The sequence below is a fragment of the Polychytrium aggregatum genome (genome assembly GCF_025602895.1).
Source record: "Polychytrium aggregatum strain JEL109 chromosome Unknown BJ171scaffold_18, whole genome shotgun sequence".
NCBI lineage: Eukaryota > Fungi > Chytridiomycota > Chytridiomycetes > Polychytriales > Polychytrium > Polychytrium aggregatum.
Window position 1 is genome coordinate 503877 of NW_026516220.1, and position 13555 is coordinate 517431.

General features: G+C 59.1%; 4 protein-coding genes across 4 annotated transcripts; 2 read left to right on the forward strand and 2 right to left on the reverse strand.

The window, feature by feature from the left end:
* The first annotated feature begins 112 nt into the window (after positions 1–112).
* On the forward strand, positions 113–4931 carry BJ171DRAFT_99318 (uncharacterized protein). Its single transcript, XM_053116037.1, has 3 exons — positions 113–443; positions 719–2983; positions 3160–4931. Exons 1-3 carry the CDS (start codon positions 213–215, stop codon positions 4567–4569), a joined length of 3906 nt encoding a protein of 1301 aa, XP_052966738.1. The 5' UTR covers positions 113–212; the 3' UTR covers positions 4570–4931.
* A 597-nt stretch (positions 4932–5528) lies between these two features.
* BJ171DRAFT_442325 (uncharacterized protein) lies at positions 5529–9764 on the reverse strand. The gene is made up of 16 exons (XM_053108091.1): positions 9512–9764; positions 9295–9333; positions 9044–9153; positions 8511–8884; positions 8337–8370; positions 7830–8208; positions 7623–7684; positions 7407–7500; positions 7222–7264; positions 7039–7094; positions 6799–6899; positions 6644–6671; positions 6377–6521; positions 6130–6179; positions 5999–6037; positions 5529–5880 (listed from the first exon to the last, which is right to left on the reverse strand). Exons 1-16 carry the CDS (start codon positions 9705–9707, stop codon positions 5792–5794), a joined length of 1839 nt encoding a protein of 612 aa, XP_052966739.1. The 5' UTR covers positions 9708–9764; the 3' UTR covers positions 5529–5791.
* A 163-nt stretch (positions 9765–9927) lies between these two features.
* On the reverse strand, positions 9928–10606 carry BJ171DRAFT_505043 (uncharacterized protein). The gene has a single exon (XM_053110994.1). The coding sequence runs from the start codon at positions 10560–10562 to the stop codon at positions 10149–10151; it is 414 nt and encodes a 137-aa protein (XP_052966740.1). The 5' UTR covers positions 10563–10606; the 3' UTR covers positions 9928–10148.
* Positions 10607–13505, forward strand: BJ171DRAFT_505045 (uncharacterized protein). Its single transcript, XM_053110995.1, has one exon. The coding sequence runs from the start codon at positions 10718–10720 to the stop codon at positions 13340–13342; it is 2625 nt and encodes an 874-aa protein (XP_052966741.1). The 5' UTR covers positions 10607–10717; the 3' UTR covers positions 13343–13505.
* Positions 13506–13555: the final 50 nt, after the last annotated feature.

A 13555-nucleotide genomic window follows, 5' to 3' on the forward strand; every position in this document is an offset into this window, starting at 1 on the left:
GCGGACATCATCCCGCCTTTTTTCCAGAGTCCTGTGTTCGATCGCCAGAGCCCAGAGCCCAGCACCCGCGCTCTCGCTGCTGTATATTGTCTCCTGTCGTTAGCGCTAGATCCCTTCTGTATTTATTAGGACTTTCTCGTCCACCCTTTGATCCATCGCATCTGCTCTTTGCCTCGTTCCCGTTGTGTCCCTGATTGTTCTCGGTTGTTGCCATGTTCGCCGCCATTCCAAACAGAGTCTCCCAGTCGGTCTGCAGGACCGTCAAGCCTCCAAAGGCCCACCCGACGCCCTCATCGTTCTCGTCGTCGTCGGGCTCGGTGGCCTCGATCTCGACCCCGTCCAACATCATCGGCGACCCCACCAAGCCGGCCTCGTCCAGATCCTCGGTTCGTTCCTCGACTCTGTCCCGTGCCGACGATGCCATCAAGCCATTCCCACCCAAGGTAATTGCTGCTTGCCGGCGGACCCCCACCCGGCTTGGTCGCTCTCGCCACAGGAGGGCTCTGACTCATCCCTCGGCCTGCGCCAGCCACCTGTTTCTTCCTCTCACCCCAACCATCCTGCTCGCCGTCTCGTTGCCTTGCATCAACTTCGCTGCCGACCCCACATCCCGCACCCGTCGCTCATGCACGCTATGCACGCCATACTCGCTCCGACGCAGTCCCGTCCGCCGCTGCTGCCATTTCCGCTTGCACTCATTCATATCATTGTGCTACAGGAACGGGATTCGTTGCTCATGAAGCGAACCATATCCTCTCCGCCGGCTCTCTTTGCTGCCCCTATTCCTGTCTCGGCCCCGGTGCCGACTCCAGCTCCGACCATCGCTGTCGTCGAGCCTACGCCTTCGCGTGCTCCCGTCCGACCCCAGCGACGTCCGTCGAACATCTCAAAGCTGGATTCCCATCATCGCTTTGCCTCAAAGTACCGACTGCACACTGCCAACGCCAACAACGTCCCGACGAAGCAGCAGCAGCGACATGCTTCCACTGCGTCGGCCTCGCCCGCGACCCCTCCCTCCTCGAAGAAAAAGTCGACTGGTCTGCTTTGCAGTGTCTGTGGTCTCACCGGCCACTCCCACCGATCGTGCCCCACCAAGCAGCGCCCTGCCGAGTCCCTGCGCACCCCAAAGGGCAAGGCCTTTGCGTCCTCCTCGGCAGCCAAAGTCGAGGCCAAGATTCGCTCTGTCCAGACGACGGCCCCAGTCAAGGACGCTCTCGCCAAAGGCAGCAGTGCCCCCAGCCCGCCAGCTGCTGCTGCTACTGCTGCCGTCGCGTCCTCAGATGCCGATTCCCAGTATCTCGCGGCCACATCTCTCTTTGTCACAAGACTCATCCACATGGAGCCGGAGACGCAGCTGTTTGCGTCTGTCATGGCCACCCCGGGCGCCGAGACCACTCCGGAGTCGCAGGCAGTCCCCAGCCCGGCGCCTGCAGCTGATCCCGCCCTGGACTCGCTCTCCTCCTCGACGGAAAGTGTGCCGCCTCCCGTGCCTGAGAAAGACACACCTCCCGCAAAGCAGGTTGTGTTTCCCACTCTCTCTTTCCTCAAGGCCGATATTGCGCTGCAGCACTCGCTTGGTGCCGTCCAAAAGGTCTACGGCGAGCCCTTGGAGTCGCCCGTAGCTACCAGCAGCCCCGCTACGGCCGCTTTGGCACACGGATCGACTATCGCAGAGACAACAGCACCCCGTCCCGAGGCCTCTGCCAAGGACCACCTCGACTCGTCCGCTACTGATCTCCGGCTCACCGATGCGACTCCCAGTAGCATCATCCCAACAGAAGTCGCTTCTGGAGCCCACTCGCTGATCAATGCTCCCCGCGTCGCCTCAGATATCATGGTGCCTCCCAAGGTCGAGACTGCCCTTGCCACCCCGACCCGCAGCGCCGCTAATCTTCCGGCAGTTCAGCGCACTTTCCCGGTGTCGCTCGAGTTGGGCAGCAGTATCCAGCACCGTGTCTCGCTTGTCCCACTCGTGCCCATGGCCAGCCATCTGGCTATCGTTGAGCCTGTCCCTACCGCTGTGGCTCTGCAGCCCACTGCCGAGGCATTCCTCACAGTCGAGCCAGCCCTGCCGCTTTCGCATGATTTGGTTGGCGCCGAGCCTGCTTCGGCAGCCGTCACTGCACCAGTGAGCATCCTGATCGAGCCCAAGGTCGACATGCCATCGCAGGCCCCGTCCATGCCATCGGCTGCAGCACTGGTCGAAGAGCCGTCCCGGATCTCTCCTCGGGCCTCTGTCGGCAAGCAACGCAGACGCCTCTTCCGTGATCAAAGTCACGTTCCTCTGCGCCGCCTCACCGTCGCGGATATTCAGCAACGCTTTGTGAACGATACAGTGTTCCATCGCATGATAGGCAAGGCTCTCAGCGTCGTCCATCGCCCATTCAACCGCAAGGATCGCGCACAACCGGCCGAAAAGGCCAGTGCAAGTGCCCCCATAGATTCGAAGCTTATATTCAAGCCCCTGCGCAAGCCCAAAGCTGTCCGGCCCAAGCCCAAGCAGCTGGCGCTCGACTTTTTGCCGCCCTCGATATTCCAAATCAAGCCCATCCGAACAGCGCCCATCGCTCAGCGCTTGCCCACTCCTCCCCTGGAGTTCCTCTCGCTGTCGCCCCTGTCGCTCCTTCCCAACAAGCCCTTCCGCAGTCCCCAGAAGGGCATTGCTCCTCGCCGACCCAATGCGTTGGCTCATCCGCTGCTCCGTGAAACCGGCGTTGGGCTTTTGCGGACCCCTTCGGCGACGAACTTGGCGTCCGTGCGACCCCCGAAATCCCTCGGGCTCTCGATCTTTGCCCAGGTCTCGAGCGAGTTCCTGATGTCGAACCATGACGGCCCCATCGGACCCAAGTCCTTCACCCTGCCCGGCTCACTGGACCCAGTCCAGCTGGGCTCTCGCAAGAAATCCAATCGCCCCAGCTTCGAAGCCCGTCCGTTCCTGCTGCCTGTCCATGAGCAGCTCAAGTATTTCCCCCACCAGTCCCGCGTATGTATTGCCAGCGCAGCGGATTGCGTGCCATACGATTTTATGTTTCCGGAGTCGCTGCATCTATCCGCCCTTTCTGCTTCAATCTGCTCGGCTCGCCCTGCGTGCCCAACTGGTTACCTCTGACAACAGCGCTTCCTGTTCTCACCCGTCTCTGTCGATGCTCGTTGGTTTAGGCCCCGTCCGTCCGAGTCCGATCGTTCCACTCTCAACCCGACTTTTTGCTTCCTCTCGCGCCCGTGCCGCCCTCGGTCGTGTGTCCCTACGTCGACCACAAGGAGGGCGAGGAGGAAGTGGAGCTGACTCCCGAGCCCCCAGCCTTCATCGAGACCACCAGCCCACAACGGCCAAAGATGATCATGGTCTCGCTCCGAAACCTCTTTACCTTCTACAGCATTTCGGATGAGCGATCCTGGATCGCCGAGTCTGAGCGCATCGCTGCCTGGATCACCACCAAGGCGCGCTCCTACGCCTGTCTCCTGCTGGCCCTGATGGCGCGCACGGCCGAGTCGGCGTTTGCCTGGATGGACCGACAAATCTCGAGTGACATCAAGGAGGAAATCAAGCTCATCCAAACCTACATCCACACATGCATTGAAATCCGCATCCGCCTCGATCTCCCCCTGCTCTTCCCCAACGAGTACATCACCGACTCGTCTGGTGCCATCGTCGGCCTGACCCGTCCGGTGCATCTGCTCGCCATCCGCTACCTGGGACGCATCGTGGCCCATGTCGTGCTGCGCCTCGCCCGCATCCAGCCGCTCAACCGCGACGACCAGATCAGCAGTGCCGAGAGCGTCCCCATGTCGCGATCCGCCTCGAACTCATCCTATAGCAGCTCCGCTGCTGCCATCCTGCCCCCAACCCTCGACCCCCCTGCCACCAGGAGCCTCGATTTGACCGCAACCCCTGCTGCGGGATGGACCCACGACTCTACCGACCGACCCCGCTTCGCCATCGAGCCTGACAACACACCCGACGCCGATTCTATGAACCCTCCTCTGCTGTCGCTCAAAACCGACCGTCTGCTTCTGCAGTACGAGTGCAGCATCTCGCCCTCATCCTCCCCCAACCTTTCCGACGAGCTCAGCAACGCTCTCCTTCGCGAGCACGAGCTCTATGCTCGCTCCGAATCGGTGCCTCATAGCCGCCCAGACACTCCCGATTCTGTGGCCCACTCTGCCCCTCACTGGCAGCACTCCCGCCGTACCTCGAGTACCTGGGATGTCGACAGCCCGTCGCTGTTTGCCTCTAGCCCCGCCACCTTTGCCTCCAGTCCCGCCGTCCATACCGCCAACCCCGCCGTCTTTACTTCCAGCCCAGCTACAAACACCTCGAGCCCAACGACTCTCACCTCCACGCCCACCGCTGCCAACCGAGTTCCCTCGCAGCCCGTGCACGTCGATATCATGCCGCTGCCCACCCAGATCTTTGTCAAGGAGGGCAACGCCGAGTGGGAGGCCTTCAGAGTCAAGGGCGCCGGCATCCCCGAAGAGGTCCTTTGGATCGAATATCAGTATCTGAAGACCACCGGTTGCCTGAGCGCTGCGTACGACCAGAGCCTGCGCGAAGTCGATGCCTGGTGAGGACGCCACGTCCCGAGACCAGCTGTTCTCGGCGACACAGGAACCAACCCACGCCAAACCACGCCTATCAAAGTCAACCAAAGCCAAACAAGCCAAACAAAACACCACTTTTGAAATGACAGCAACCCCATATACCGTACCAGTCCTATTCTGGCCTGCCAGCGCCAGTGGACGTGCTTCCGTCTCGGTGCCGAGTTGTCGCACAATACCGTTCTTGAACCACGTTTCTCTGCTCCCGCATCCTTCCCCTTTTGTTGTTTGCTTCCGCACTTTGGCCCCAAATTGCCTTATCTGCGGTCTGTCCGAGCCCCGTAACTCTGCTGAACTTTCCGTGCGCTCTCTATGCTCTGTCTCTTGGCTCTGCCTTGCATTTTTGATTCGGCGCTTACTTTAACGTGTTCCCCTCCCCCGCCCCTGCCCACAGCTGCGGGTTTCCCCCACTTGTCGTTGGTCCTTTTCTTCTCCGCCTCTCCTCTAGACTCTCATTTGGCACCTCTCCATTTTTTTTATTCCGCGGCGTTGGCCCTCTGCTTGAATTCCCCCCGTCGTATCCTGCGAGGCCGTCTCGCATTTCGTTGTATGTTTTTTCTCTTTCATTCGTTACCCAGCCATGACCCGCGTTGATTCTGGTGCCAGCTGGATACCGGCTTCCCCCCTCTCCCGGCCTGTTTCTGCAGCCAACTTTGCACTGCTTTGATCCCATGCACCGTTATGGGTCTGTCCCATGCGTCCGCCCCCTCTCGCTTCCCCGCCCAATATCCAAGATATCGCCCTGTCTTTTGTCACCCGTCAGTCATCAACCTCGCTCATACCTCGGGCTGAATCCCGCTTGCGTCGCTCCCCCGCCCCGTCCAACCCCCGCGCTGCGCTCTCCTTGTCTGTAACCCAAATGAGCAATACAACTTGAGTCTCCTCACAATCCCGGCTCTTGTCCATAGCATGCAAGAACGAGGGCATTCTTTGCAATATCCCCGAAAGTAGGGGGGAAGTGGTCTTGTTATTTCGATCATCCTCTCGAATCAAGCCAAACAGAACCGAGCGAAGCACACGGCTTCACCTCTATCTCCTCTTGACATCGGTTTGTCCTGTCATGGCTGCCTGCGATTCGTGGCTGATGCTCGTATCATCCTGGTCTAAGCAAGCCTGTGGCCAAGGCCATTTTGTACCTTCTGCAGAGGCGACACAGCCGCAACAGCAATGGCAACCGCAACAACACCCGGCTCTATTCAAAGCGGCCGTCGAAGCCGACGAATCCAGTCAGCAAGAAAACGTGAAAGTAGGGCTTCTTTTCCAACTTGGAGCACCAGTTCCCTGTGTTCGGTAGTTGAGGTTTTGATTGCACCGAGAGAGAGTGTGTGTTAACGGCATGGTCGTTGTCCGCGATTGCAATCCACGTTTTGGTTGTCGGCAAAGATCGTGTTGTACTTACATGCAGAGGTCAGTCGTCCGTCAATGCATGATCCAGCATCTGATAGACACAGAAAACGGGCAGCAGCGAGGCCGCATGGGGTTAATCTCCATCCCGAAGAATGAGTCCTCGCCGCTCTACCCTGTACATACCAAAGAAGTTGTCGGCACCAGAGCCATCAAAGGCATGGCGGAAAAAGTCGCTGCGAAGGCATGATGCAGGGCCTCAACTTGTCAGTTCGCAGCAGAGAAGGTAGAGTCCGCCAATCTGCGGATACCCACTTCCTGGCCAGTAACCAACGCACAGGATGGAAGAGAGCCCACCCTCAGCGCCTCCGAGCCCCAGCAGCCAGAATTACAACACCGCTGCAAAAACAGAAGCAAAGACCGCCGCACATACCACAGAATCTCCTTCTTGAGGCGCTCGGGGCCCTTGAATGTCTCCTGGATGTACTTGTCCAACCCACGGTGGCTAGCGACCTCATCGATGTGCTCCAGTGCGTTGACGATGGGCAGCAGGATGCGATAGACCTGCGTGTATTTGTCTGGCAATATGAAAAGGCACGGCATGCGTTTGATAATGTTTGTATCGTTTGGGGGACGGGGCTCTGTTTGCGCTCTGAGTACCATTGCCAAGTGCACCGCACAAAGGGCCATCAAGACCTACCGATAAACATCAAGGCATTGGGAACATTCTGTATTTTCGACAACGAGAGCCATGGCGGCGCATTAGCTCAGCAAGCAAGTGTGACTCGAGAGACTATCACTGTGGCCAGGGCACCACACATTCCCAAAGACATGGCAAGGGCCCGGCGCACTTACATGGTCACCAAGATGGATCACCGAGGAGCCGATCCAGCGCTCGACTCTTTGCTGTGCGCGATTGAGGATCATATGCATCGTCCTCGAGACGCGCGGAGCGGCTGATACCAGGAGCAAGAGAAGGGCGGATGGTTGGTCTGCGTGGAGATGGATCGAAGCAACCACACAGGACGACTCGCGACTGGATATGAGCTCGGCCGCTGCTTCCTCGCAGATGCATCCAAGCCATCGGCACCATACCTTGCACACGATTCAGGCCCTGTCCAGTGTCGCGGAGACGATACGGGTTCGACTCGCTAGAGAGCGAACAGACCGAATGAATACCTCGACTCCATCAGCAGAGTCGCAATCGCGCTGGCGGAGCAGGCGCCATGTGCAGCGCCGCTCGCGGGAATGTAAGCACGCTGATATCATGTCGCCTACCTCAGCAAATCATCTTCCGAAAGGCACCATAGCATGAACATGTCTGTGGATAGCAATCAGGAGGCGAACCGGGCAGTGAGCCGCAAATCGGAGCCAGCCAAACACATGCTCTCGTCCCCATGGCGTAGCACCAGCGAAGCTGCCGAAGTGATCGGTCGGCTGTGACAGCGATTGCGAGCAAATACCATGAAGGATTTCGCGCCAGAGGGTCAGGGACTGCAAAACATATTGATACTGCTTGCTGTGGTCGTGGGAAAGGCGGGCGCCGCCCCGACCGGACTGGATATAAACGAGGCATCGTGGAGTTGAAGCCGGGGTTTAGTGCTGTAGCTCAAAATGCAGCCGCAAAGATGCGGCGATCCTCCTGTGCATCTGTGGATCAATCGAGACCCATGTCGTACCGAAATGGCCAGGGACAGGCCGTTTTCCCAGTTCTCGGGGTCAAAGTATTCCTTGAGATAAGCTGGATCGATCGCCGACAAGCCAGTAATGAAGCAGAGAAGGGTGTGAGTTTCTTACGGCATCAACGGTGGCACGAGGTAGCTCCACAGATCCAGCGGCATTCGCTCCTTCCCTGCGCAAGCGCTGGCCCACAGTCGTCGTCCTACCAATCATCTTCTCGCACGGATCGCGGTTCGTTCGCAAAAAGGCGTGGTTGTCGCCAATGCTGTAGAGACACTGCTTGATTCCATCCGCCGTGAGGTCACCGCGGGCGTATTTCCTCGCCAGTACCTCGATGGCTCGCTCCTTCTGCTTGATCTCGTTCTGGATCTGGTGACGGAGCTTGCCCTCGGGAACGATTTCCATCGTGGCAATGTTGATCAAGTCGTCCTCCAGCAGCGCGAGTCCGTCGTGGGCCGAGAGATGGGCGTAGACAGACTTGATATCGGTGACGCAGTCAAACTGGAGTATCTCCTTGACTTCGGGGATCTGTGAATCTTGGAGCATGTACACGAGCTTGCCATAGGTGGCGCGCATCTTCTCGGGCTGTGGACAGTATCCCAAAGAGCGATCCGCGCAAGTGGCGTGTCAGTTTCCGGACACCAAAACCGTTTACCGATCAACACCAGCAACTCAACAGGCAAGGAAGCGGCGAGTTCGATTGCTGGCCTCACATTCATGATCTTGTGTCGTCGCCCGAGCTCGAATCTGGATCAAAGTGCATTCGTAATTCATGTCGCAATGCCGAGACGGTGAGCATCGAGTGCATTGTGATCAACCGGAATCACCATAGACAGCGCTACATCTACAAGCGTGTCTCTTGCTCCACCAGAGCGCCGCAGACATACATTTTCTGGTAGAACTCGGCATTTTCCTCGAATGCGCGGTTCTCGAACAGCTCCTGTCCGGTCTTGTAGTCGGCGGCCATGACGAGGCCGCTGAGGATCGAGCACAACTCCTTGATCTGGCCAACGATGCGCCTGCTCTTGTTGGAGTACGACAGAATGTCGATGCGGTCCGTGTACTCGCTGACGTTGAGGGCAGCTTCGAGCAGGCGCAAGTACTTGCGCTCCTCGTACGTCAAACGGAGAGGAATGTACTTGGATCGCTCCAAGAAGTAGCCCTTTGGAAGCTTGCGGTCCGATGTGTACACCGATACGCCCGAGTCGGCCATGACTTCATCCGATTCACTGTCGTCGTCGGCATTCTGAGAGGAATCGGCCTATGCAACATATTCGTTGTATCAATAAGGGATGGCCGTCAGAGCATAGGAGAGAGCAGATAAGTTGGCCTGAAAAGAGTTCCCCTGCCTTCTGTAACTCGACAACACAGCCGATCGAAAGGCCGAGGCTTGCCACTCGCAGACCAGCCGCGATCCCACCTTCTTGTCCCCCGAAGTCGAGCGCTTGGGCTCGGGTCCGAGACGCTTCGCCTTGTGCATCTTGCGGCTGCCCTTGCGATGCTGCGCCGTGTAGCAGACCTCGCAAAAGTCTTTGAACAACGAGCGGATTAGAGTCGTCAGGACCAGCTCAGAAAGCGCCATTCTTTCCTTTGGGACAAATCGCGAGACTGTGCCCGACAGAGCATGCGAAAAGCGGGGATCGGCGCAGTGCGCCGAGATGGTGGACTTACCGTCTGCACATTGCTCGCAGCTGAAGAAGGCCGGCTGGTCTGGATGCAGATGAATCGCGGCCGGCACGGAGGCGAGCAGGACGGTATCGAGGCCGGCGTCCAACGGCACAGATCAGGGCAGCCCGATTGCACCCGACAAAGAAGGACAGTTAGGGCAACGGATGTGCAGCGGGCCCCGTCTGCTGATCCGAATCGCACCACGGAGCATCTTTCCCACCTTCGCACTCGATACAGAAGCCCGTGGGTGGCCTTTTGGCGCTGCTGCCCATGTCGGCATCGTCGCTGTCGCTGTCGTTGCCGTCGTTCGAGTAGGCATTCGCAACCTGGTCGAGGGCATTCCCCAGGCTCTCGTCGCCGTGGCCGTCGAGGATGTCGCCAAGGGTCCTATGCAGACGATCCTTCTTTTGACTCATGATCCGGACAGACCCAGGGCGAGCGGTGCTGCGAGGCAGATGTGCACCGAGTGTCTGAAAAATCAAAATTCCAGCGGCAAAGCCAGCACAAGAGAACGGCCAGCGAGCGAGAAGCGAGAGCGGGCGGGGAGCACGGCGAGAGCGAGGCGGGCTGCTGTCGCTGCTTCCCACAGCTGTCTCACTCAGGATGCTGCAAGACGGAGGCTCTGCAGATGGCAGCTGGAGCGAATGGCAAATGATGTATTTGGAATTCAAGCTGCCTGCCGCTACTGCCGACCCAGAAACAGCCCTCCCACAGAGCGCTATGGGAGGACCGTGGCAGCGATCCGATGCAGCACAGGCAGGGACAAGTATCGTCCTGGACATGGGCACAGGCATGGACATGGCATAGGCATGGCATAGGCATGGTCATGGGTACAGGCATGGGGTGTTCGACAGAGACTACAGAAGCTCGGGGTAGACGCCGTCGATCTGCCGGTAGTCGTGGACGGCGTGGACGACGGTGGGCAGCTCTACGGGGCCGTAACAATGTGGATAGACTCGCGAGCCCGAGACAAGCTCAGGCCGATCCAGAGCAGGGTCGCCGCAGCTCTCGTGGCTGCAGCCCGAGTCGGGGCACTCCCATCGGGTCTGGTGCTGGATCTTGGTCCAGTCGATCTCGAGGACCTTGACGGAAGGGTGTGTCTTGAAGAACAGGTTCGCCGTGTTGCGGACCTGGGCAAGCGCCGAGAGGTGGATGAAGCCGTCGTGCAGATCGAAATCGGTGCCGGCCCAAGCGGAGGGCTCGGCGCGGCCCTCGGGGAAGAGCTGGCGGTACTCATCCAGCGTCAGGATTTTGAAGACGTTGCGGTTCATTGCGATGTGCGTGCAGACGAGGGAGATGCAGCCAAGGGGAGCTCGGCGCTGTGGCCGGCGTGCCTTGCTCTCTCATCAATCTCTGCGCCGTCGCTCGTCTCCATCGCCTTCCTCCATCGCTCACCCAGCTCCATCGCTCGTTTCCAGCGTCTGCCATGCCCTCGGGACTCCCGCCAACGATGCGGCTCTCGTACCGCAAGTACAAGCAGGAGACTGCCCAGCTCGTGCACTGGATCGAGGCGACGTCGGCAGCCCATTCTCCTCGATCCAAGCCAAGTCAACCCCGCGACCGCAGCTCCAGCACAGCTACAAACAGCCGTCGGAATGGCAAAATGAAGAATGAACCTCCTCCTCGTCCCGAAGCGCCAGCACCCAGCAGCCACTCGATCACCCTCGCCGCATTCTCGCAGATGATCGAGAGCATTTCCGGCAGGCTCGACGAGGGCATCCTGGCTATTCCCGACAACATATACGCCATTTTCCATAGCATCATCCAGAGCCGGCTCCAGTTTGTCGAGTTCTACTCGAGAATCGCTGAGCGATTGTCTGCCCAGGGCAAGCTCGCCGAAGTGGCTGAGATCAACCAGAGCACCCAATCCCACATGCACTTTCTGAGCGTCCTCCAAGTGTCTTTCTCGAAGCTCGGCGGCGACTCCTGGACTCTCCGCAACTCGCCCATGCTGCCCAATAGCCCTGGAATCGGCCGGAATCAACACGAGTCCAACGGATCCGTCTCGGCAGAGTGCCACTTTGAGAATCGATTCTCGGCGCTGCAGGTGGACGAAAGCGTCGTGCCCGCTGCTGATCCCCTTGAGGAGCCCGCTCCAAGTCCAAAAGTCTCCAGCGAGTGGAGCCCAGAACGGGTATCTGAATGGCACCCATCTCAGCTTGAAGAGGACGACGGCGACCCAGAATACGAGGACATCGAGGATGATGACCAAGCGAGTCGCATCAGTCGCGATGGCAAGTGCTTCGACGGCCGCAGCTCAAAGGAGCGCAAGGGTAGCCAACCGGATGCCTCGCTCGATGGACGGACCATGCCTGGCGCAGACGATTCGTCTGACATCGACCTTGACGGATACGGGCTCGCGGGCGACATGCACGAGTGGATGTTTGCGGCATGGTGTCTCTGGATCGACGTCCACCAAATCCGGCTCTACATTCACTCTGTCTGGGAGCACCACTCCCAGGGCAAGGTCAATCTGGTAACGGCCTCGCTCGTGACAACAGTCGCAGTTGCAGTCATCAGCCAGCTGGAAGACGAGCTGCGGCAGCAGTTTCCGCACTTTACGGGCTACCAGGATTTCGTCGATGTCTTTGCTGCGGCGCAGGAGCAAGACGAGGCCGGTCTTGTCGAAGAAGTCATCATGCTGCCGACCTTTACCATTCTCAAGAGCTTCTCGGCCGTTGTCCAGGAAGGAACTCTACCGGTGGCCAAGGCCGGCGTCTTTGGCCCCTTCAATCCACGGACCCGTCGCTCTCGCATGACATCGGCACAACGACGAGCCGAAGACAAGAGCGTCCTGTGCACTCAGCTGGCGGACTGGGCGATTCTGGCCCGAGCGACGACCGAGTTTTTCGGTGACGACGCCGTCGTCGGGCTCGTCCGGCCGTTCATCCAGTCCAAGGAAATTCCGCTGCGGCTTGTTTTCTCGGCCCAAGCCTACCTCACTTCGCTCTACACAAACCGCCGACAAGCGCATCAGTGCATGATGGCCCTGTATTCGTTTGTACGGTGCTGCCAGAGCGAGCTAGAGTGGCAGCTGGCGCACGGCGATACCTACATGGACAGCAGCAGCATCAACAAGGACATCAAGGCGATACTGGAGAGCCTCCGCCGCGGGCTCGCTGTCGACCTGGTCTTCGAGCACAAGCGCAAGCACATAGCCGAGCTTGGCGGCATTCCGATCCGAAGCCACGAGATCTTTGAGCGCAATCCGTGGCTCTGCGGGGCGTGTATGTACAAGGTGATGTTTTCGGTCCACCACATCGGCATTCAGATCATCAACCAAGCAGGGTTTTTTGTCGCCATCAGCCATATATACAATGCGCTGCGCCGCCGCGGGTACCTGAGTCTGGACTGGCCGTTGCTGGACTCGCTGATGGAGCTGCACTCGCGGCGCATCTTCAACGGCAAGGTGCCGACCACGGACTTTCTCAAGAGCTTTGCGCTGTCTCTTGGGGTGCGCATCGAAAGCTTTGCCCGAGACCCGGTCCGGAGGCGCAAGGATGGATCTGCAAAAGGGCCGCGACGAACGCTGGAGTTTCATCGACACGGCCGCGGTATTCAGGACGAGTCGCTCCTCCACACGGTGTTTGAAGAGAAAGACGGGCTCGCTCCCGCGACCATGGACCGCATCATGGAGTGGGCTCGGCTCGCCGACGCCCCACAGCCGCGAGCACCCGGACGAAGGAGCACCTCTATGAACAAAACCGAACGCACGCCTGTCGATCTCCTGAAGGGCGTAGCCAACCTCTCCTATCACGAGCAGCACGTCAGCCACGCCGTCGGACTGAATCTCCTGGGAATCCATCGAATCTTTATCGAAACAATGCAGACACTGAGAGACCGACTGAGCGAGCACTTGCCTGGTTTGGCGGATCTGAAACCTCAGCAGTGGCCGTTTATTGCAGGTCATCTCCTGTCCAGGCTCGACGAGGCGGCACAGCAAGGAGACGCCCACGATGGCACAATGCAGGCTGCGGCCCGAGTCTTTGCAGAGCGGATCGAGCGCACGCAGGCGGCGGACTACTGCCTCGTCCCCGGCGTGGTGCTCTGACGGGAAGCTGGGTGCGATGCGCACGATGTCGGGGAGTGGACATGAGAGAGCACAGAGCACCACTGTTTCCACTTTGGTCTTGCTATCGCAGCACCTCGTCGAGCCGGGCTGGACTCGACTGGGCTGTATTCATCCGGCTCAATATACCAAACTCCACCACAGAGCCGCGCATCATCATCGATAGCATGGCGAAGGGCGGCGTCGGTCATCGAT